Source organism: Rana temporaria, chromosome 1, assembly GCF_905171775.1.
Source record: "Rana temporaria chromosome 1, aRanTem1.1, whole genome shotgun sequence".
NCBI lineage: Eukaryota > Metazoa > Chordata > Amphibia > Anura > Ranidae > Rana > Rana temporaria.
The window spans coordinates 610,603,719-610,628,624 of NC_053489.1; the positions used below are offsets into that span (position 1 = coordinate 610,603,719).

General features: G+C 40.8%; 1 protein-coding gene across 1 annotated transcript in view; it reads left to right on the plus strand.

Annotated features, from left to right (window-relative positions):
* The first annotated feature begins 1,413 nt into the window (after positions 1-1,413).
* The window catches only part of FGFBP2 (fibroblast growth factor binding protein 2), a 28,760-nt gene continuing 5,267 nt past the window's right edge, over positions 1,414-24,906 (plus strand). The window contains exon 1 of the mRNA XM_040335219.1: positions 1,414-2,163. Within this exon, the coding sequence (XP_040191153.1) occupies positions 1,569-2,156 (588 nt within the window). The 5' untranslated portion in view covers positions 1,414-1,568 and the 3' untranslated portion in view covers positions 2,157-2,163. The remainder of the gene's footprint in view (positions 2,164-24,906) is intronic.

The following is a 24,906-nucleotide window of genomic DNA, read 5'->3' on the forward strand; positions in this document are numbered from 1 at the left end:
TTTACATGGAACTACTGCTGGTGCATTCATTTCTGGTCAAAGGGTTAATATCCTACTATTACAGGTCTTATTTAAAGAGTAACACCATTCAGTTACAATTAAGATAATTTGATTCTGCACTGGGTGTTAGCTGCTGTCCAGTACCCTAGCAGAAGATGTGCTTCACCCCTTGGCATGATTCAGCAAGGTCAAAGTATGCCTTTTAGCCAAGCTAATGTTGTCCCCATACGAAAAGGATTTTGATTTATTGATATGTAGAGCACTGTAAGACATATAATTCAATTCTTATTCCTGTTCTTTCCTAGTGAAATAATTGCATAAATATGAGGAAAAAACACAGTCCGGTAACAGTGGTCATGCATATATAAAGCAAGGGTCTCTTGTGTTGTGGTCATGCTGTGAGATAGACCTCTGTCAAAAGACAACGTAAAAAAATAAAACCTAATTCAAACCAATGAGCTTCCAGGTTTTATTACCAGGCTTAATTGAACAAGCTGGGGTTAGAAGCTCATTGGTTTCTATGCAGAAGTGAGCCTAATTTTGCGCTTTCCAGCTTTAGTAAATAAACCCCATTGTGTACTTAAAAGTGGGTTATGCCTGTAAGGCCCCGTACACACGGTCGGACAAAACCGATGTGACTGGTCCGTCGGACCGTTTTCATCGGTTCACCTCCGAAGTGGCCGTACGGCCTGATATGTGTACACACCGTCAGTCCAAAATCCGATCGGGTCAGAACGCGGTGACGTCAAACACACAACGTGCTGAATAAAACGAAGTTCAATGCTTCCAAGCATGCGTCGACTTGATTCTGAGCATGCGCGGGTTTTGAACCAATGCTTTTCTGTACTAACCATCGGTTTGGTCCGATCGGGCAGCGGTCCATCGGTTCGTTTTGAAGCATGTTTTAAAATTTTGGACCGAAGGAAAACAGACCGATAGCCTATACACACGGTCAGTTTGGTCCGATGAAAATGAACTTCGGTTCATTCTCATCGGACCAAACCGACCGTGTGTACGGGGCCTAAGTGGTATGTAGTAATTGTCCCTTACTGTCTAAAAGTTCAAAATCCATTTTGGTTTGAGTTGTCCTTTTACTTTTTATACCATAAGGAAAATCGATTTTCGGTCATTAATGGCTGATTTTAATAACTGACAATGTATTCCTAATATATTGCTACATATTACATATATCTTTACTGCTTTAATAAAATCACTGACCTGCTGAGATTCTAATAAAATTAATAAAAAAAAATAAAAAAAAAGAGCAAGCAGACCCATAACTTTTTACCTATGCTGTCATCTGTTTGACTATTTACAGAATTTGACAAGATGTGTCTTGTTACCATTCTGTGAGATCACATTGGGTCATTAAATAGAGCTTTAAGCTACACATTACAGGCACATTCTTGCTGTGGACAAGCTTCTCTCTTTTTTTCCCCTGAAAACATAAGACTTTTTTTTATCACAGCTATCAGTGTACATCTATCTCTCCCACGAAGCACAGCTCCTCAACCTTAGCACTGGTTTAACTATAAGAAAGGAGAGGCAAGAGAACTACATCCAAATTAATGGCCATGATGTCTGGCACAGTCATTATAACTATGGCAGTTATTTGGGTTGGAACTTTGGCACAGAAACCTGGCACTGAAGTAAAGCTTCCATTTCAGACCAAAAACAGAGATGCATGTATTATGAGCACCAGTGGCACAACTGAAATGAGAGTAAAAATTGAATGTAAAAATCAGGGGAAAAGCTATTTGTGTGAGTTTGCCAGCAAACCGTCTTTCTGCCGGGCATACAACCAAAATCCACAAAGATTCTGGGAACAACTCAGCCAGGATCTAAAGAAGACTGGAAATCCATGTGAGCCTCAAGTGTTTAAGCACAGCATGTGTCCAAAGGCACCTACTCCTTCTCAATTCAGGAAAGTTGACCCCAGTACCAATCAACAAGCTGATACTTCCAAAGCAGAAAAGAAACCCCCACCAACAAAGAAGCCTACCACCAAAAGACCACCTATCACCAAGAAACCAGAGCCTCCAAAGGCCAAACAGCTGGAAGAAGAACCAAACCCAAAAGCTACGAAGATTGCAAAAGATAATTGCAGCTGGTTTTTCCAGACATTCTGCTCCTATATTATTGAGATTTTCTTATAATCTACAGGTAAACTCAAATTAACCTTTTTTTTTATTATTGAATGTGTGTAAAAGTGCCACTATTGTCATTTATTAGGTCTGATGAGCATGTTTACCTATTCCTATTATTAGTTTTCAGTTCTTAAGTGGCAATCGTATATAAGAGGGGAACAGGTAAAAATATAGTCATTACAACAATGAGCAACATACAACACATAACTTTAAGTGTTAAAACAAAGGGGCTATATTTACAAGATGTTAGTGTACACTATAGCATGCAGAAGTGTTAGAGGAGTAATAAGCTTTAATGGAGTTGTGAACTACACATACATTTTGGGGTTGAATTACTAAAACTGGGGCAAAATGTGGTGCAGCTGCATGATAGCCAACAGGTTTCTATCTTCAGCTTGTTCAATTATGATTGACAAAAAAAAACTGGAAGGTGTTTCTGTGCAGAGCTGTATCAGATTTTGCACCCTCCAGTTTTAGTAAATCAAGCCCTTTATGTGTTTACATTTAGAGAGGGTTTTAGGCGTTCGTACACAATGAGAATATGGGTAGTTAAAATGTTGGTGGAGAGTCTAATGGAACTGCGAAGGGTGTTCCAGATTATATGAACACCACAAAAGAAATCTTGCAGAAGGCAAAAAAAGATGGTAATAAGTAAAGAGGTCAGTCTTAAAACATATGTATGGCCAAAACGTTTTTTTTTAATTTAGAGAGGGAAGGATTAGAACCCCTGCCAAGTTTATATTCCTGTCTCTGTTCCAATTAGGTATATTCATCCTCTAGATTTGTCTTGGTAGCCATTGTCACAGAAACAGCAAGTGATTAAAATCCAAAATTCTAGAGTTGTGTACTGACATAGAAAGCAAATTGTCAGATGGGAACACGTGAGAACTGTATACGTGGGAGACTTCCACACTTCTTGTGTCTCTGGGACAGGATTTAAAGGAAAAGTTCCCTAAAAGGATACAAGCAGCAAAATAAATAAATAGCCGACAGAGGTTTTATCCCATGCTCACTCGTTCTAAAAATTGGAAAAAAAAAAAGCTTTGGCTTACATGCACTTTCATGGCCTGATTTGGCAAATCCAATAACTGGCTCTAATATAGAAATTTCCCTTAATTTAGTAACTCCTTACATTTTGAATATTTAGTCTCTAGGTGCTTTTCTCTTTCTTTGAAACACCATTCAGTATTTATCAACCTTCTAAGCATTAAATACACCTTCTTATTTCATTTAATCCACACTTCTTTCACACCTTTCTGGTTTCTGCTGTCATCACAATGTTATTTATAATCCAACTGCAATTGCTATCTATCTATCTATCTATCTATCTATCTATCTATCTATCTATCTATCTATCTATCTATCTATCTATCTATCTATCTATCTATCTATCTATCTATCTATCTATCTATCTATCTATCTATCTATCTATCTATCTATCTATCTATCTATCTATCTATCTATCTATCTATCTAATCTTTTTAAAGCAGCACAATTTAGATGTCTGAATAAAGTACATTAACAATTTTGTCTCAGTGAGGGCTGCTAAAATAAAAAATAACTAATAAACCTAACCCAGTACTGCCCCAGATTAAATTGTCTGTGCACACCCAGCCTTTACACTTTTGGTAGACTGGAACTCAGGAGTGCTATGTCTGTGGAATACTTTTAGATAGCAGTAAAAAAATAAAAATAAAAAAATAACAGTACTTTGTGCTACAGAAAATATTTTTCTAAAATTGCACAGGGCTTCTGTGATCGTTTCAGGTGCAATGGTAATTTAATGTTTGGTTCACATTTTCTGTCATGTAATATTAGATATTAATTAATTCATACTTGCCATTTTTTTTTTGTTTTGTTTTCTTGTTGTACCTAGCAAAATAATTAAATGAATAACTCAGGTTAAAAAAACAAAAAACAAGCAGTCCCTTTTTAACCACCTCCTTCCTCAGCTAACTGACACAAGCAACCCAAAAGAGCCATTACCTACTGACTTTTTTTTTATTATTTTTTTGTTTTTGTTTGTGGCAATATTAGACCACACAGCAGCTATAAAAAGAAAATTATATTGGGTCAATGATTTCATCACTGGTAGGGGAGGTGCCCATTTCGCTATCTATGAGAGGAAATCCTTTAAGCACAATTGTCCCTACATTTCTTATACAAGTTTTGTTTTTTCAAAATTAAGATCAAAAGAGTGTAGAAGATACAACGGCGTATGAGTGTGAGGCGTTGTATCTTGGCGCCTGATTTAAAGAATCAGATACGCCAGAATTTTGCTAAGATACGACCAGCGTAAGTCGCCTACGCCGTCGTATCTTAACTGCATATTTATGCTGGCCGCTAGAGGCGTGTACGCTGATTTACGCCTAGAATATGTAAATCAGCTAGATACGCCAATTCACGAACGTACGCCCGGCCGTCACATTACAGATACGCCGTTTACGTTAGGCTTTTTCCAGGGGAAAAGTTACTTGCTATATGAGGCGCAGCCAATGTTAAGTATGGACGTCGGGCCAGCATCGAATTTTCCATCGATTATGTAAGATTGCGTAAGTCGTTCGCGAATATGGGGCTGTGCGTAATTTACGTTCATGTTGAAAGCATTGGCTTTTTGCGGGTTAATTTGGAGCATGCGCACTGGGATACTTTCACTGGGATACTTGGGATACTTTCACTGGGATACTTTCACGGACGACGCATGCGCATGCGCCGTTCGTAAAATGCGTCATTTACGTGGGGTCACAATACATTAACATAAAACACGCCCACATTTTCCATATTTGAATTAGGCGGGCTTACGCCGGCCTATTTACGCTACGCCGCCGCAACTTTGCTTTGAGAATACTGCACTTGCCTGTCAAAGTTGCGGAGGCGTAGCGTAAATAGGATACGTTACGCCCGCTCAGAAATACGCGCTCCCTACATGAATCTGGCCCTCAGTGTTTAGTAAAGAATGACTCTAATGACACCAGAGGCACCAAGGTGTGACAAGAAGGCACACCAGGAGTGTGCCTTCCAAAGCATTTACGAGGAGGAACACAAGAAGCTTTTATTGCATAATATATATATATATATATATATATATATATATATATATATATATATATATATATATATATACATTATTATGTCTCTTCAGCAAAACCTACAATTCTTTCTGCTCATCTTTTTCTCAATTCAGGGCAAAGTTCCATTTTAGAATGGTCATGCAAACATTTGGCCCAAGAGCACTATCCCTGCAGCCTGCTGAAGGTTTCCTTGTCGGCCCACCTTGAACACACAGAGAAGACCTTTAGCAAGCTGCAAGGAAGGTGCATGTGCATGCAAAATTAAGGTGGCTGTGGGGGCATGCAGGAGGCATGGCCACAGTTGACAGTGACAGGTGATGGGGCAGGCAAAATACTCAGCTGTGGCTTCAGGCACTGACAGGTGGTGAGCAGGCACAATTGTCAATGCAGCCTTAGCTCACAGTTATGGTGGCTAGAGCAGGCCTCTACATGCCAAGACCAAGGCTTTGTGAAGATGTGTCAATCAGTGGCGGCTAGTGCTCCAATTTTTTGGGGGGGGCGCAAACGAATTGCAGCCTCACTGGGCCCATCAATTATCACCACTGTGCCATCAAACGCAGCCACTGTGCCATGCCATCAAAACACAACCACTGTGCCATCAAAACGCAACCACTGTGCCATCAAAATGCAACCACTGTGCCATGCCATCAAACACAGCCACTATGCCATCAATTGTCACCAATTTGCCATGCCATCAATTGTCACCACTGTGCCATCAATTGTCACCACTGTGCCATGCCATCAATTGTTACCACTGTGCCATCAATTGTCACCACTGTGCCATGCCATCAATTGTTACCACTGTGCCATGCCATCAATTGTTACCACTGTGCCATCAATTGTCACCACTGTGCCATGCCATCAATTATTACCACTGTGCCACCAATTGTCACCACTGTGCCCATCAATTGTCACCACTGTGCCCATCAATTGTCACTGTCCAGACATCCATCCACCTCGGAGCTTTACATTATAACCTGCTGGGACTTGTAGTTCTCCATCATCTCCTGGGGCTCAGGTGCATGCAATCCACCATATTTGTTCAGTTTTTCTCACTGCTGGGACTTGTAGTCCCATAGATGGTGAATTGCATGCACCTGAGCCCCAGGAGATGATGGAGAACTACAAGTCCCAGCAGTCTAAATACAATAACAGGCTCCAAGGTGGATGGGTGGGGATCAGGCAGTGCACCGCTGTCCGCTGATGACCTAATGGGGCGATCAATCAAATCAAATCCATTTTGAACTGAATTCTGTGGCTTGGCTGGCTTACCTTAGCAGCGACAGCTTCACTCCGCAGTGTGAACTTCAGAGAAAGTGCCGCGTGACGTCATTTCCGATTTTCGTCTGTAAAACGAATGGCTGGAAGTCACAGTAGTAATGCTCCCGGCGCTCATAGAGAGGCACGGGAAGCATATCAGTGTTTTTCAATGCGCCCATATTCAAGATAAAAGCCCGCAAATGAAGCGCCATGTCTAGATTGTAGTGACGCGGCGCTTCATAGGGCAATGGTGGCCGGTGCTCAATCCCAACCCATTAAAGAATTTTTTTTTTTTTTAAGTTTCTTTCTTAAAGGGGCCCAAAAATTATATATATATATATATATATATATATATATATATATATATATATATATATATATATTTTTGCCTACAGGAGGGGGGGCGGTGCCCGGGCGCACCCTATGGGCGGGCCGCCACTGGTGTCAATTATGCCTTGCCACTTGTGTGAAGATGGCTGGTCAAGCAGGGAGCAGTGTGAAGGTGGTGGACATCTGCTGGGCAGTAAATCAAAGCCAGTGAAGGGGATGGGCAGTGAATTTTAGCTAAAGAAGGTGATGAGCAGTAAATATGAGCCAACAAAGGGGCTGGGCAGTGAATATGAACTGAAGAAAGGTGAAGGACAGTGCATTTGAACTGAAGGAGTGGTGAACAGAGTACAATGTTTATAACCAACAGTTTATCTTTAAATACTTTATCATACTATTTATATACAGTGGGTAAACTGTAGAAAAGATCCCCCTCCCTTTAAAATAATCACATTTTGTTGCTTTGCAGCCTGAAATGAAGACAGACACATATTTTCTTTCATCCAGCTGTACTCACTCAGTGCAACTTAAAACATCCAAGTGAAAGATATAACACTATGGGGTTTATTTTTAAGAAAGGCAAACCCACTTTGCACTACAAGTGCAAACTACAAGTGCAAGATGCACTTGAAATTGCACTGAAAGTGCACTTGGAAGTGCAGTCGCTGTAGATCCGAGGGGGACATGCAAGGAAAATAAAAAACAGCATTTTAGCTTGCACGTGATTGGAAATAATAAAATCAGCAGAGCTTCCCCTTATTTCAGATCTATCCCTCAGATTTACAGCGTCTGCACTTCCAAGTGCACTTTCAGTGCAATTTCAAGTGCACTTTGCACTTGTAGTGCAAAGTGGATTTACCTTTTGTAAAGAACCCCCATGTCAGAAAAACAACAAAAAAAGAAAAGGGATCACCTCCTTGCATCAGTATTTTGTTTAACCACCCTTTGCTTTAATTACAGCCTTTAGTCTGTTGGGATTTGTCTCTACTAACTTTGCACATCTAGACTTTGCAATATTTGCCCACTCGTCTTTGCAGAACTGCTCAAGTCCAGTTAAATTTGATGGTGACCGCTTGTGGACTGCAGTCTTCAAGTCATTCCGAAGATTTTCAGTGGGGTGTAAGTCTGGGCTCTGACTAGGCCATGAAAGGACATTCACATTTTTCTCCTTCAACCACTATATAGTCGTTTTTGCTGTGTGCTTTGGGTCATTGTTATGTTGGATGGTAAACCATCTTGACAACTTTCTGGCAGAAGGCATAAGATTTTCATCAAGAATTTGATGGTATTTTACCCCATCCATTTTTCCTTCTATCCTGACAAGTGCTTCAGTCTCTGCTCTGGAGAAACACTCCCATAACAGGATATTACCACCTCCATGCTTTACTGTAGAAATTGTGTTATTTGGATGGTGAGCTGTATTGGATTTCTGCCAGACACATCTGTCCATAATACCTTTTTGAATGTGGCCTCAGAATCTTTAAAGTGTGTTTTGGAAAAGCTCAGTCATAAAGAGTGGCTTTTATCTTGCACTCCTCTTATACCAGCCACTTTTGTGGAGAATTTGTGATATTGTGGTCACATGCACACAATGACCACTTTTGTCATAAATTCCAGCAACTGCTTCAGAGTTGCTGTGGGTCTCTTGGTAGCCTCTCTAAATAGTTTTCTCCTGGCTCTTTCATGCAATTTAGAACAACATCCTGATCCAGGGAGGGTCTGTGTTATACCAAATACCTTATATTTCTTAATAATAGACTTCACTGTGCCTCTAGGCATTGATATAACTTTTGACAATTTTTTTGTATCCATCTCCCGACTTGAGCCTATCCACAACTTAATCCTGGAGGTCTTTTGACAATTCCTTGTCACCCATACTTAAATGTTTGCTTCAGTTGTCCTACCAGGGAATGAAATGCTTCAGGAAAGCTCTTTTCATGCTGAGCTAATCAAAATGACCACAGCTAATCACAGTTGAAAATAAAATGGCTATGGCTATGTATGCCATTAAGTAGGTGATTAGCTACACCTAATTGAGTAATTTTTAGGAGGGGGGTGGTCCTTTTTCCAACTCAGTAAATCTGTTTTTAAGTTATTTATTTATTAATTACACTTGTATGTTATAAGTTACACTGAGTAAATACAGCTGGATAAAATGAAAACTGTGTCTGTCTTAATTTCATGCTGCAACACATTTAAATGTGATTATTTTAAAGGTAGGTGAATCTTTTCACAAAGCTACAGCTGCTTTAATCAGGTCAAACAACCTAAAACCTTTAAAGAACCCATATGTAAAGCATGTGATCTTATCAGGATTTTTTGGCACTTGGGCCACAGAATGTTTTTTTTTTTTTTTCAGTTATACTTTAAGATAAACATGATGTCAATGTGCACCACTTCTAAATAAGTCTAATGCCGCGTACACACGATCGTTTTTCGGCATGTAAAAAACATTGTTTTTAACCACTTGAGATCCGCGCTATAGACGAAATACGTCCGCAGCGCGGCTCTCAAGTGCCAAGTGGCCGTTTAAACACAGCCTTTTATGTGCATTACCCGCGCGCGCCACTGGGTGGCGCGCGGCGGGTAAAAACTGTCCCGGCGCATCGCCGAAGACCCGATGCGTGTACCTGGCGGCCGCGATGTCCGCCGGGTACACGCGATCGTCGGTGACACGGCAGGTGACAGCAGGGACGTGGAGCTCTGTGTGTAAACACAGAGCTCCACGTCCTGTCAGGGAGAGAGGAGACCGATCTGTGTCTCTTGTACATAGAGACACAGCATCGGTCCCCTCCCCCAGTCACCCCCCTCCCCCCACACAGTTATAACACACCCAGGCTACACAGTTAACCCCTTCCTCACCCCCTAGTGTTAACCCCTTCACTGCCAGTCACATTTATACAGTAATTCGTGCATTTTTATAGCACTGATCGCTGTATAAATGTGAATGGCGCCAAATTTGTGTCAAAAGTGTCCGATATGTCCGCCGCAATATCCCAGTCCCAATAAAAATCGCAGATCGCCGCCATTACTAGTAAAAAAAAAAATAATAAAAAAAATCATAATTCTGTTCCCCATTTTGTAGGCGCTATAACTTTTGCGCAAACCAGTCGCTTATTGCGATTTTTTTTTTTTTTTTTTACAAAAATACGTCGAAAAATACGTATCGGCCTTAACTGAGAAAAAAAATAGTTTTTTAAAACAAAAATTGGGATATTTATTATAGCAACAAGTAAAAAAAATATATATTTTTTTTAAATTGTTGCTCTTTTTTTGTTTATAGCGCAAAAAATAAAAACCGCAGAGGTGATCAAATACCACCAAAAGAAAGCTCTATTTGTGGGGAAAAAAGGACGCCAATTTTGTTTGGGAGCCACGTCGCACGACCCCGCAATTGTCAGTTAAAGCGACGCAGTGCCGGACGCTGAGATTTCGCCTGGGAACGAAGGGGGTTTATGTGCCCAGTAAGCAAGTGGTTAAAAAATGTCATTTAAAACGATCATGTGTGGGCTTCACATCATTTTTCGGGGTTCTGAAAAACGACAAAATTTTTTTGAAGATGCTGCATTTTTTAACAACGTTTTAAGCTATGTCGTTTTTCGGGTTGTAAAAAATGATCGTGTGTGGGCTTAAACGACGTGAAAAACCCGCGCATGTTTAGAATCAAGTTATGAGATGGGATCGCTCGTTCTGGTTAAACTACCGTTCGTAATGGAGTAAGCACATTCATCACGCTGTAACAGACAGAAAAGCGCGAATCATCTTTTACTAACACAAGATCAGCAAAATTGGCCCCAAGGTTGGCGTCATCCGCATGGAACTGCCCCTTTATAGTGCCGTCGTACGTGTTGTACGTCACTGCACTATGCTAGTGCATTTTTTTTTAACGATCGTGTGTGGGCAACGTCGTTTTAATGATGAAGTTGGAAAAAACTTTGTTTTTTCTAGAGGCTGAAAAACATCGTTTTTTACATGCCGAAAAATGATCGTGTGTACGCGGCATAAAAGTGATTTAAAGCTGACCTTTTCTCCAAAACATTAAAAACATATTTGCATGTAGCCCTCTATGTTCAGCAATAGCTTCTTCAAATGTATTTTTTTTTACTTCCGCCTCTCCCAAGGCACTGGTGATGTGGACACCCCCCCCTCCCCCAGCTGCCTCATTTGAGAACTACATAGCTCAGGGGTGCCCAACCAGTGGCCCGGGGGCCACATGTGGCCCACGGAGCGCTCTGATGTGGCCTGTGACCTCCTGTTCTGGGATGGAATAGATTAGAGTAGAATACTGTTATTAAAGGTAAGTGTATTACTAAAATCACAGGGCCAGATCCACAAAAGGGATACGACGGCGTATCTGCTGATACGCCGTCGTATCCGCTGATACGCCGTCGTATCCCTGTTTCTAACTATGCGGCTGATTCATAGAATCAGTTACGCATAGCTAGTCCTAAGATCCGACAGGTGTAATGGACTTACACTGTCCGATCTTAGGATGCAGTACCGCGGCCGCCGCTGGGGGCATTTCTCGTCGTAATCCAGCGTCGGGTATGCAAATTAGCACTTACGGAGATCCACAAAGCTTTTTCCCTTCGTTAAATCGCCGTAAGTGTTAGTTTGCCGTTGCAAAGATAGGGCTACTTTTACAAAGTGTAAAGTTAGTACACCATGTAAAAGTATACCCGTCTTTCCCGCGTCGCTGTCCAAATTTTTTTTACATTTTTTTTTCCGCCGCATCTCTTTTTTACACGTCGCGATTCACAAAACTCGGCGCAACGTAACTTTGCGCAAAGCACGTCGTGAAAATAGCGTCGGGAGCATGCGCAGTACGTCCGGCGCGGGAGCGCGCCTAATTTAAATGGGACTCGCCCCATTTGAATTGGCCCGCCTTGCGCCAGACGGATTTAAGTTACACCGCTGCAAATTTCCAGGTAAGTGCTTTGTGGATCGGGCACTAACTTGTGTAATTTGCGGCGGTGTAACTTAAATCACAAAAGTTACGTTGCGCCCGCTGGTTGTGGATCTGGCCCACAGTGTATATATGGGCATATCTGTTCTGTAGTGGTTACAGGGCCTCTTTTTAAACTGATACACAGGTGCATCAGAGTAAAAACAGCCTTATGCCCCTTTCATCCAGTCATTCTGACCCAATTGGACCCTCTATTCACCTCTAAGTAGAGGCAGATGTAAATGGACTTGTGTCTGTTTACAAATGCCTATCTGCAAAAAAGTGAAAAAAAGTGGGTTCTATAGAGTGAGCTCCGCTCATTGTGGCCCATGACCGGTTACCAAGTCGCTTAAGTGGCCCTCGCCCTTCAAAAGGTTGGGCACCCCTGATATAACTGGTGCCTTCTTGGCAGTTTTCAAAGTTAAACAAAAAAAATAATTGTACTATTTCCTAAGATCTTGCAATAACTCTCAAGCTCTCAGGAATCAGTACATTTTTTTATGGACAGAGGATATAGATGTCATCAGTGGTCCAGTCCAGAAAACTAGGAAGAAGAAGCCAGCCACCACTGATGCTGATATTTTAAGTGGTGAAGCAGACTTTCCAATGGGCTGTTGACAGAGCAATGGACATTGCTTAACATAAACATTCATGACTAAAGCTGGATACACACTATACAATTTTCTGTGGATTCTTTCCTTCAAGTTTACCAAAGCCACATAATAGAAGGTCAAACCTTAAAGGGGTTGTAAAGGAAAAAAATGTTTCCCTAAATAGCTTCCTTTACCTTAGTGCAGTCCTCCTTCACTTACCTCATCCTTCCATTTTGCTTTTAAATGTCCTTATTTCTTCTGAGAAATGCTCACTTCCTGTTCTTCTGTCTGTAACTACACACAGTAATGCGACACTTTCTCCCTGGTGTGGAGAAAGCCTCTTGAGGGAGGAGGGGGCGAGCAGGAGCGTCAGGACGCCCACTAACACACAGCTCCTTTCTCTATCTGCAAAGTAGAGAGTGTTCTGACTTGCCTGCTCGCCCCCTCCCCCCTCAAGAGGCTTTCTCCACACCAGGGAGAAAGCCTTGCATTACGGTGTGTAGTTACAGACAGAAGAACAGGAAGTGAGCATTTCTCAGAAGAAATAAGGACATTTAAAAAAAAAATGAAGGATGAGGTAAGTGAAGGAGGACTGCACTAAGGTAAAGGAAGCTATTTAGGGGAAAAAAACCCTTTACAACCCCTTTAAGAGTTTCAATTTGTATGCAATTGGGCAGGCCCTTGCACTACATGGTTTTGCTAAACCTAAAGGAAATCGGACAACAAAAGTTGTATAGTGTGTATGGGGTCTTAGGCATCCATAGGAATATTGATGTGTTTACTATATTAATTTCATTGAAGTTTGCACTTTATTACAAGCGGGAAGGTGGGGGGAATCCGCTTTAAGCAATGTCAAATTGTATCACTGATGGGGAAGACAGAAATTAGTTGCATCTTTGGATCATATACTGTGTAGTCTCAGCCTTGACACATACAGCAGTGCTGCTCACCTGGCATCTTTCTAATACTTTCTCCAGTGCTGCCTTGTTGGCCCTTATGTACAAGAACTTGCCTGGTTTTGTATTGATGCCGCAGAAATTTATAAAGTCTTCTAGAGCTCCAGGAATCTGGGGCATACTTCTCCCTTCAACAGGAATTCATGTTGAGTCGTGATTTACCCTACCAGCCACGGATGGAGTTGGGAGGAGGGACAACCCTGAAGAATAGGCCTTCAGGCGTCCTGCCGTTTAATGCCTGTCACCCTTGACAGACAAACAAGACTAAGACATGTCTCTGACTTCACAGAGCCCAGAGCTGTACAGAGGAGATAACCACCAGTCCTGGTCTCTGTATGGTGTGAACTCACACACCCAGGGTATCTTCATGGAGCACCAAGGGGACAAGCCACACTGCCACCATATCATAGACATATTTTTGGACTTAGGCTTATTTATCATATTACATCATTTAATTACACTCATACTAATACAGATAAATTCAGTCACAACTTTTTTTTACCTAATGGTATCAAATCATAAGCAGGTCTTATTGCTCATCCCATCTTCAGTTTATCTGAGAGAGGGTATTTTCCCAGCATTTAAAAGAAATTCTGAATATTTTTGTCCTTTTTTTATTTATGATGTTCAGGATTAAAAGATATTATTTTCCATTGCTTATCAAGCAGGTAAACTGTGGGGATTAGAAACAATATACACTTACAGTTGACCCCCCCCCCCCATTTGCAATGATTAAATGCTCATTTAGTTTAGGGGTGCAGGGATAAAAATACTTAGCTACTTCCTGGCTATGGCAGGCTCCCTCAATCCATGCAACAAGTCCAATGCTGCCACCTCCCAAAGGTGCTTTCAGCTTTAGCCGCATGCTTGCTTCCATGATTAATAGCCCTGCATTGTAATTGTAGCGCCTGGTTTCTTTGAGTACTGGTGCCATCTAAATTTAAAGGGAGATCAGAGTGTAGTTAAACTCTGATCCAAATTGTTATGTGCAAAACAGGGTCTCTGTCTCAGCTTGGCTGTGCTGTGGGCTCATTCTGTTGCGCTGGGGTGTTCTTCCCACCCCAGTGCGGTAGGTGGCAGCAGTGAAGTCGAGGTTTGGGTGCTCTTCCCCAGCAGCCATTTAGGAGGGTTGAGCCTCGCTGTGCATGCTGGGGAGGGGTATTTATGGGGCAGACACCATTGGTTCTGGGTCTTCTTCATCCAGTGTGGCACCCACCTTTAGGGTCCCACACCACGGCGCCCCGGCGCTATTGCTTACCTGGCCAGGGCGTGCCTGCCACGCGGTGTTCCTGGTTGCGGGGCCATGTTGGTCCGGAACATCTGAGCAGCGATAAGGACCCAGTGAGCGACTGGGTTCCCACCTTTGAGGATCCCAAGCTATATTGCTGTTCGGTGGGTAGTCCGTCTGAGGAGCACCATTGAGAGGCTGGCGGTCCAAAAGGATCTAGACAAACCACCGGTGATCAAGGTAGCCGGACACTGAAGGATTAATCACCTGTCTGTTCCATATTTTCACAGCTCTTACTGTGAAGAAACCTTTCCGTATTTGGAGATTAAATCTCTTTTCCTTTAGACGTAAAGAGTGCCCCCTTGTCCTCAGTGTTGACCATAAAGTGAATAACTCAACACCATGTGTGGTTTGAACACTGTTTTCATATGCGGGCGCTGCTCACATATGTGTTCGCTTCTGCACGCGAGCTCGGCGGCACAGGGGGCTGCGTTTAAAAAAAAACAATTTTTTCAAAATGTATTTACCTTTTATTTAATTAATTTCTTACACTGTTCTTTAAAAAAAAAAAAAGTGTCAAAAAACATAACCTTATCTCACGCTGTTTAGGCTGGAGTTCCACTTTCAGACTTTAGGCTTTGTCCAGGTTTTATGACAATTGTCATTGTGTTGTGCAATGACAACCAATACAACATAACAACCACAAGCCTAAAAATAAAAATAGTTTTGTTAAATAACCTAAGAATACACCCACTGTAAATGTAATTGGTAAATTTGTGGTGTAATTTTCATCCTCTTCAGGATTATTTCCCAGAGCAATCTGCCTGTTGATTAAATTGCAAGTAGTAGTAATAACATCCATACATTCTGTTGTGTGCCATCACTTAGGCCTCTTGGATATCACTTACGACATATGACACAAAGTGATTTAGCCTCAGCTTGACTTGGTTATGGCCATCGATTCTATGACTTGTTGCAAATAAGGGTAAAAAAAAATCCATAGCCTGGACTTCTAAAGGGGATACAATTGTACGTTTGACACAGCAATATTGATTTTATAACATTGACTTATTAATGAGAGCAAGGTAGTGAATTTTTTCATTCTGAACTGTATTCATGAATTACATCAGTAATTTTGCAACCTCTTTGTTTTATTATACTCATAAATTGAAATATCTCAGTTATACATCAGATTGGATCACTATGAATACATGCAGCATATTTTCCAGTTATTTATGAATGTATACAACATTAATAGATACATTTCAAATCATATGTGTAAAACAGTTTATCAAGGATCTCTATGAAGATATCAGCAAATAGCTTTGGAATGATAAGGTATACTAAGTGCTATGCATGGGCTCCGGTAATTGTCTTTTTTTATAAATGATTGTGCTACAGTAATTGGTAATTTTTATTTTTCCTGTTAGTTTTTGGAGCTTAAATTTGTTATAGTCAGGCTTTTTTTATTAAAGGGGTTGTAAAGGAAAAAATGTTTTCCCCTAAATAGCTTCCTTTACCTTAGTGCAGTCCTCCTTCACTTACCTCATCCTTCCATTTTGCTTTTAAATGTCCTTATTTCTTCTGAGAAATCCTCACTTCCTGTTCTTCTGTCTGTAACTCCACACAGTAATGCGAGGCGTTCTCCCTGGTATGGAGAAAGCCTCTTGAGGGGGAGGGGGCAAGCAGGAGTGTCAGGACGCCCACCAACACACAGCTCCTTTCTCTATCTGCAAAGTAGAGAGTGTCCTGACTTGCCTGCTCGCCCCCTCCCCCCTCAAGAATCTTTCTCCACACTAGGGAGAAAGCCTTACATTACTGCGTGTAGTTACAGACAGAAGAACAAGAAGTAAGCATTTCTCAGAAGAAATAAGGACATTTAAAAGCAAAATCGAAGGATGAGGTAAGTGAAGGTGGACTGCACTAAGGTAAAGGAAGCTATTTAGGGAAAAAAATGTTTTCCTTTACAACCCCTTTAAGGATCGTGTACCAGGGCCATGCAAGCAAGGCAGTGGGTATATGGTGCACTGATATATTCTGTATTGGTCTTGTACAGGCTTATTAGTACAATTGATAGGGAAGTGCTTAGAATGGTTATACAATAGTTCAGTGAATAAAAAGTCCCAAAGTTTGACAAGATGTGTTCAGGATGGCATCGGGGGTAGTGTCCCTTTTCAATAGATGTGAGATATAGTTTTCAGTAGCTGACATCAACTCCTTACGTATCACCATCAACACCACCAAAAACATCATCAGAAGCCTTCGAGACAGCACATCACCAAATTACATAATCTCTACAAAACTCCTGAAAGAATGTACCGATATCTTGGCACCCACCATAACACATCTCGTAAACCAATCATTCAAAGAGGGTATTGTTCCAATTTCCCTCAAGCAAGGCATAATCAAGCCCCTCCTAAAGAAACCTAACCTCGACCCTAAAGACCCAAATCATCGCAAACCGATAACAAGCCTGAACACCATCTCCAAGATTATTGAGAAAGCTGTAGTACAACAGCTACAACTCCATTTGGACACACACAAACTCTTGGACCCATTTCAATCAGGTTTCCGCCCAGGCCATGGCACTGAAACAGCACTTCTCAAAATATGGGATGATGCCCTCGAAGCAGCAGATGACGGAAGAATCATGTCTCCTGGTGCTGCTGAATCTCAGTGCAGCATTCGACACTGTAGACCACAAAACGCTACTTATTCGCCTTAAATAAGTAGCAGTAGTCACAGACGCAGACCTAACTTGGTTCGCATCCTTCCCAGAAAATCGTTCACAGACAGTATAACTAGGAGCCTTCACCTCTGAAACTCGCACAATTTCTTGCGGAGTCCCTCAAGGATCACCCCTGTCACCCATGCTACTCAACATCTACCTTTGCCCACTCCTCAAAATCATCAGTAAACAGGACCTGTGCTACCACTCATACGCTGACGACACTCATATCTACTTCGCATCACTGGAAAAAAAGACCAATATAACGGTCTGGAAAAATGCCTCGCATTAATAGATGATTGGATGACTGAGAGCTCCCTCAAACTCAATGAATCCAAGACAGAACTTCTTCTCCTCCACGCAAACCCGAAAGACAAAAGCTGTGACTTCATGGACACCACCCACCATCTTTGGACAGATGATTACCACAAGCACCAAAGTCAAAAGTCTTGGAGTCATCTTTGACTCTGAAATGTCGATGGATGCACAAATAGGATCAGTAGTCAGCGGATCCCACCATATCCTCCCACTGCTGCATAGACTCATCCTCTTCATCCCAGAAGAAGACATAGCAGTAGTAGTTGGAACTATCATCAATTCTCGGCTCGACTACGCAAACTCCCTCTATATTGGACTACCTAAATACCAGATTTTGCGTCTGCAAGTCGTCCACAACACGGCAGCCAGACTGGTAACGGGGAAAAAACCCTGGGAATCCATCACCCCTTCACTGAGGACCCTTCATTGGCTAACCGTAAAGGATAGGGTCACATTCAAGACCCTCTGTCTTACCCACAAGTGCACACAAGGAAACGCTCCTCAATACTTGTGCGAGAAAATAAAGCACTACACCCCCAATCGCATTCTCCAATCAACCAACCAAAACCTCCTCCACATCCCCAAGTCCCGCTACAAATCAAAGGGAGAACGAAGATTTGCAGTCCAAGGACCACGGCTATGGAACGCTCTGCCCACAAACATCCGCATTGAAGAAAACCATCGGGCCTTCCAGAAAAAAAAAACGTAAGACTCATCTCTTCTGAAGGATAAGGACGACACTGGATGGAAATAAGCGCATTGAGGCGATTCAGTTCGCATTTTTAGAGCTAGTCAAGTTATTCACTCACTCAATCACCAGAGCATATAAAGGGAGCTTTATTTGAGCTATCTCTGCTTGAATGGAACTTCTCTTTATGCTGAGTGCTGCCCCGCACCAGCAGTTTCCTGTCCCTGATCAGCCACTTCTCCAAGGTGTGCCAAAATGATGTGGGTTCCCTTATTTAAGAGGTCCCTTAACCCTAATGGCCATCAAAATCTCTTGAGAGTTCTGCATCCAATCAGACAACTTTCCTTTCTTTTTTTTTTGTTCAATACATTTTTATTGAGAAGATGATAAAATAAAACATGTTGGTGTAAGTTATAAGACATTACCTTTCTGAGACAACTGACCAATACCCTTACAAGATTCCTCTTCCCATATAGTGATGGGACAAGGCTGCCTACAGATTGAAAGACTAACTGTACCTGTCTTCAGCCTGTATATACAGTATATTAGGACAAACAGACTCTGGTGGTGTAAAGGATAGTGTCTAAAGGAGTTTATCTACCACCCAGATTGTGGTGGTATGTCTCAAATTAAGGGCTACACATAGACGGAGGTTGGTAGATCTGGATTTCTGCTATGGTAGGGTCCTGGAATATGGCTAGAAAATGATAAGTGGTTTCCATGACCACCTTAGTCCACTCCAGGTTTTCCAACTAGTGGTGGGACAGGTGGAGGTTGGAAAGTCTTTGTCACTTTGTTCATTTATGGCATAGTGATAAGAGTTTCTTTTTTTTCAAATCAGCTGAATTTTTGTTGAAGTGTTTTCAGTATAAAAAGCACATGTATACCTCAGTTCCTCCCATTCTTCTTCACTTCCTAAATATTCCAGAATCAAAAAGTAAATCCCTGTAACTGGGATTGTTTCCATATTTATATATTTGAGACTGATGCTTAACTCGGTCCCTGAGGATTTTATATTTATTTTATTTGTTTATAGGTATTTCATGCACATTTATTTTGCGTATTTGCATTTTCATTTTGGGATTTGTACACTTATATTTTTGTTTTTTTGTGTACAATTTGGAGAATGCACAATGCACATGTCTTTTGAATATGTTCACTGCCTGTAATACATTTTATTCACTCAATTTATCTTTTAGTCAATTAATCAATTTAGTCAAAAGTTTTCATTTATGACTTAGCAGAGGGCATAAACAGGAAAAAAAAATCAACATTGCCTTTAAGTCAGCATCAATTCTCCTAGGTACACTTAAACACAGTTTTTAGGGCACTCAACGGGTAAGCTATTGCAGATATCTAGGAGACTAACCACAGTTCTACTGTGGATGCAGGCTGTCTCAGTTGCTTCTTTCTTTTCATGTAATCCCAGACAGATTCTACAGACATACCCCACTTATAGTACACAATGGGGTTTATTTACTAAAGCTGGAAAGCGCAAAATCAGGCTCACTTCTGCATAAAAAACAATGAGCTTTCAGGTTTTATTACCAAAGCTTAATTGAACAAGCTGGGGTTAGAAGCTCATTGGTTTCTATGCAGAAGTGATCCTGATTTTGAGCTTTCTAGCATTAGTAAATAAACCCCGTTGTGTAATTAAAAGTGGGGTATGCCTGTATAATTTTACGATCAGGGCTCTGTGGAGGCCATACAAGGACTCCTTGTTCTTCTTTTTGCTCAAGATAGTTCATTATCACTTGGGCTGTATGTTTGGGGTCAATGTCCTACTACAAAAGGATGAATAAGTATCTACCCCTCTAAACAATAAAACAATTAAGACATAAAAGTGTGAAACATTGATTGTCCATGACTATCACCTGTGAATATCAAGAGCATGGATAGTCATTGTCCATTAACCATTAAATCGATAGTTGATTTTTCACAATAAGAGAGTGGATACCCTGCGCTGCCAGGTGTGCGTAAATGGTAGCTGCTGACACGGCTTATTCAAAAAAGCAAAACAACCAAAAAAATACATATGTGTAGCGCTAAAATTAATAAATGAATATCAAAATACCAAAAAATGTGTATAGTAAAAAATAAAACACATATAACATTAATAAATGTTAGACACAAATTGTGTCTAACATTTATTAATGTTATATGTGTTTTATTTTTTACTATACACATTTTTTGGTATTTTGATATTCATTTATTAATTTTAGCGCTACACATACGTACTTTTTTGATTTTTCACAATAGTTTACAAGGTCAAATGATAAACAGAAGAAAAAGGAAAAAACAAATACAGAAATGTTTACACATGATATAAAACTTTGTATGTAAGTAAAATCTCTGATCATATATATATACATTGGAGAGACAAAGGAAAGAGATAGAAATAATAATACTAAATATTGAAAGTAAAGTATTGGGGGTGATGGCGCTGCCTATACCTTACCCCCTAAACCACAAGAGGGCCCCACCTAGGGGATCCAGTAAGAGTGAGCTACTAGCAGAAATTAATATTTATAAAATCAATATATTCAATGTGTAATACTCCACATCAAAACCAAATAAAAAATAATATTAATAAATGAGATAAGTGTGTGAACCTCCACATCAAATACCAATGATCCAAGCAAAATGTGCTTATATGGTGTGATAATAGTAAGAGCCTGCAACAACCTTGTGTATGCAGACCTGCCAATCACACTCCCACCCACAGTGACTGTCTAATTTAACAGCAGCTATTAACAATGAGCTGTGTGCAAATGAAAAAAATAATAGTGGTCAGAAAAAATAAAAATATAAAATATACAATATAGTCCATTTAAAATATAAAATTTTATATTTTTATTTTTTCTGACCACTATATTGTTTTGCATGGACCCGCATCCAAACGCAAGAACAGCGATTTTGCCGCATTTTTACTGTGATTTTGCCGCGATTTGCTGTTTTCGTTTTATTTATTTATTTTTTAACCTGTTTATAGCTGGTTGTTAAAGGAAATGTAAAAAAATTAAACTTGCCGGCTAAAATATCTATCTCCGCCCTCTCTTTGAAATCATCAGTAACCAGCAGTTACTTTACCATTCTTATGCAGATGATACACAACTGTACTTTCGCATCTACAACAAAAAGGATCATTATCTCGGACTAGAGAAATGCCTTACTTTAATAGAAAACTGGATGACGAAGAGTTATCTTAAACTCAACGGCTCAAAAACAGAACTTCTTCTGTTTCACGCCAATCGAAAGAATCATCCCAAAACAACTTGGACACCCCCGCCCATTCTGGGTAAAACCATCACCCCTAGCACCAAAGTCAAAAGTCTTGGAGTCATTTTCGACACCTACATGACAATGGATGCACAAATAGGGTCAGTAGTCAGCGGATCGCACCATCTGCTGCGCCTACTACGCAGACTCATTCCCTTCATCCCAAAAGAAGACATAGCAGTCGTGGTTGGTACAATTATCAACTCCAGACTTGACTATGCTAATGCCCTGTATCTCGGACTCCCTAAATACCAAATCTCTCGTCTGCAAGTCGTTCAAAACACGGCCGCTCGATTGGTAACTGGAAAAAAACCATGGGAATCAATCTCACCTTCTCTGAGATCGCTTCATTGGCCCCAGATCCCGCCCCCCTATGTGAATGGGGGGGCGGGATCTGGAGTGCTCCTATATAGGTATGTTGGTACTATATATAATGAGAGAGTGTATTATTTTACACAGAGACAAAAATAGCATTGTCTTTTTACATTCATTTTTTAAAATTTTAAATATCTACGTAAATTGTGTGTGTATGCTTACATTTGATTTTTGTTATGTTATGTTCTTGTCAAGGGTTAAAATTCTCGGTTTTGATACATCATTTCCTGTTCCCCTCCCCTTCATTAAAATCCTCCCCTTTTTTAGTCTATATAAATAAATTTTCAATTTTGAGTCCTAATGACTGTGACAAAGCCCTGGATAGGGCGAAACGCGTAGTCTGGGACTGTTTTAAAACCCCTCTTTTATTTTGGAAGACCTAAGAAGAACGTCTCTCCGTGGCTGTCATCTCTGTGCTGCGCTCCTAGCAGCTGCAAACACTGAGGCTGGAGCACGTTTGGACACATACAGGAGAGTGTCCAGGAGCCCAGATGCCAGATATTAACTAGGAAGTGACATCAAACGCCATAGTGACGTCCTGGGTAATGTACTCCAATTACAATCAGCACGGTTGTTTTCTATGAATGCAGCTGGAAACAAAATTGCAAAATTTTAACCCTTGAAGCCCTGAAAGATTGTGTGTGTTTTCATGCAGGCACTGGGAAAAATTTTTTGCGTTGTGCTGTATACATTTGTTTATCTTTTCTACATAAAGAACTGGTTCTTCCGAACAAACTGAGATCTACTGAATGTTATTCCTCACAAACATTATGTGGAATTAGAGTGGCAAACCTTTATGAGCGCAGAATTCCTTTTTGTTGTAACTGTATTTTGGTGGTGCTTCTAGGTACCTGGATTTCTGCAGCACGGATCATTTACAGCCCATACGAGGGTCTTAAATATTATATTGGACTATAGTGTTAACCCATAGAGCGCCAGTGAATCTTTTTTGTATCAATGAATGAGTAATTCACTTCACTCCATTCTTTAAAAAAAAGTAGTGTAGTGTTAAAAATGACAGTATACAGTTTTTGACAAGCCTTTTATTAAAAATGTTCTTCTTCTCCACTTCTTTCTCTGGTCTTCCAACATATTCTTTTGCATCTTCATCCTCCGGTCTTCTCCTTCTCCCCTCTCCTTCTCCCCCTGCTCCTTCTTACGCTCTTCTGTCTTCTTTGTCTGGTGCTCTGCCTCCGATTCTGCTGATGTCCCTTCTCCGATTCTGTGTCCCGATGATCTGTCGGCGCCGATGTCCTGCATTACTTAAATAACGGTGGGGGCGTGGCAACTGGATTACGTCATACGGAGGCCACACACCCCTGTGACATCACAGCCCCATCATGCCTCAGGCTGTGATGTCACAAGGGGCGTGGCCTCCAGATGACGTCCCTGCCATTATTTAAGTAATGCAGGACATCAAGACCAACAGATCAGTGGGACACAGCATCGGAATGTGAATGTACCCCATACTCATTCACATAGGGGGGCCAGGATCTGGGGGGCCCCCTTGTTAAAGGGGGCTTCCAGATTCCGATAAGCCCCCCACCCGCAGACCGCGACAACCACCGGGCAAGGATTGTCGGGAAGAGGCCCTTGTCCCCATCAACATGGGGGAAAGGTGCTTTGGGGTGGGGGGCGCAGAGCCGAGGGGAGAGGAGGAAAGCCAGCAGTACTGGGGGGGTGGATGTGGAGGACAGGAATCCCGGGCAGTAGGGGAATTTGGCACTGCATAGAGTGATTAAGGTGCGCCCAGGTACACCTAGTACACCACCTGTGAACACCTAGTACACCACCTGTGAACACCATATTCTATGCATGATATTTAGGGAGATGAAGGATGGGGTGGAGAAGCTGGGGCATCATAGAGAGATTAGAAGCTTTCAGAGAAGGAAGGCTGATGCCCTGTACACACGATCGATTCATCCGATGAAAACGGTCTGATGGATTTTTTCATCAGATATCCGATAAAGCTGACTTTCATCAGTCTTGCCTACACACCATCAGTTAAAAAAACGATCGTGTCAGAACGCGGTGACGTAAAACACGACGTGCTGAGAAAAATTAAGTTCAATGCTTTCAAGCATGCGTCGACTTGATTCTGAGCATGCGTGGATTTTTAACCGATGGACGTGCCCACAGACGATGGTTTTTTTCTATCGGTTAGTTAACCATCAGATCATTTTAAAACAAGTTCCTAGTTTTTTAACCGATAGATATAAAAAAAAACTGGGGCCCACAGACGATCGGTTAGTCTGATGAAAACGGTCCATCAGACCGTTTTTATCAGACAAACCGATCGTGTGTACGCGGCATAAGACATGAAAAAAAGATTGGGGCCTGTGCTAAGGAACTGATTCTTCCTTGAGTAGTTTTCTAGCAAGTTCAAATGCACATTACAAGAAAAAAGGAGAGTCAGCTCCAAAGAAATTAATGGATAATTGTGGATTTCAATTAAGAATGCTGCCGCTCAATCCTAGTGAATCACTAGTGGATAACTAAAGAAAGCAAAAACAGCAGCGCAAATCTAAAGAAATCCTCCAATCTCATGAGAAATCCAAAATCTAATCCTTACAATCAGTGCATGTCAAACCAATTAATAATACCCTATGAATACTATGCTATTACTTCCAATATATATTTAACATATAATGTACATGTATTCTATATATGGAATTAAAGTGAAAATGCAAAAAAGAAAAAACAGGAAAATATATATATGTGTCACAACAATTTTTTTGTGCAACCGAAAAAAGGATTTCTTTGTGCAAAGAAATTTTTAATCATTAGTGGCATTCTCAAATCCCAAATTCAAATATGAATCATAAAAAGGTGCATATATGAATATATTCTCAATCCCAAAGAAAAATAAAATGAAAGTGTCCAACAATTATTATACTCAATAATATAAATCCCAATATATATATATATATATATATATATATATATATATATATATATATATATATATATATATATATATATACACACACA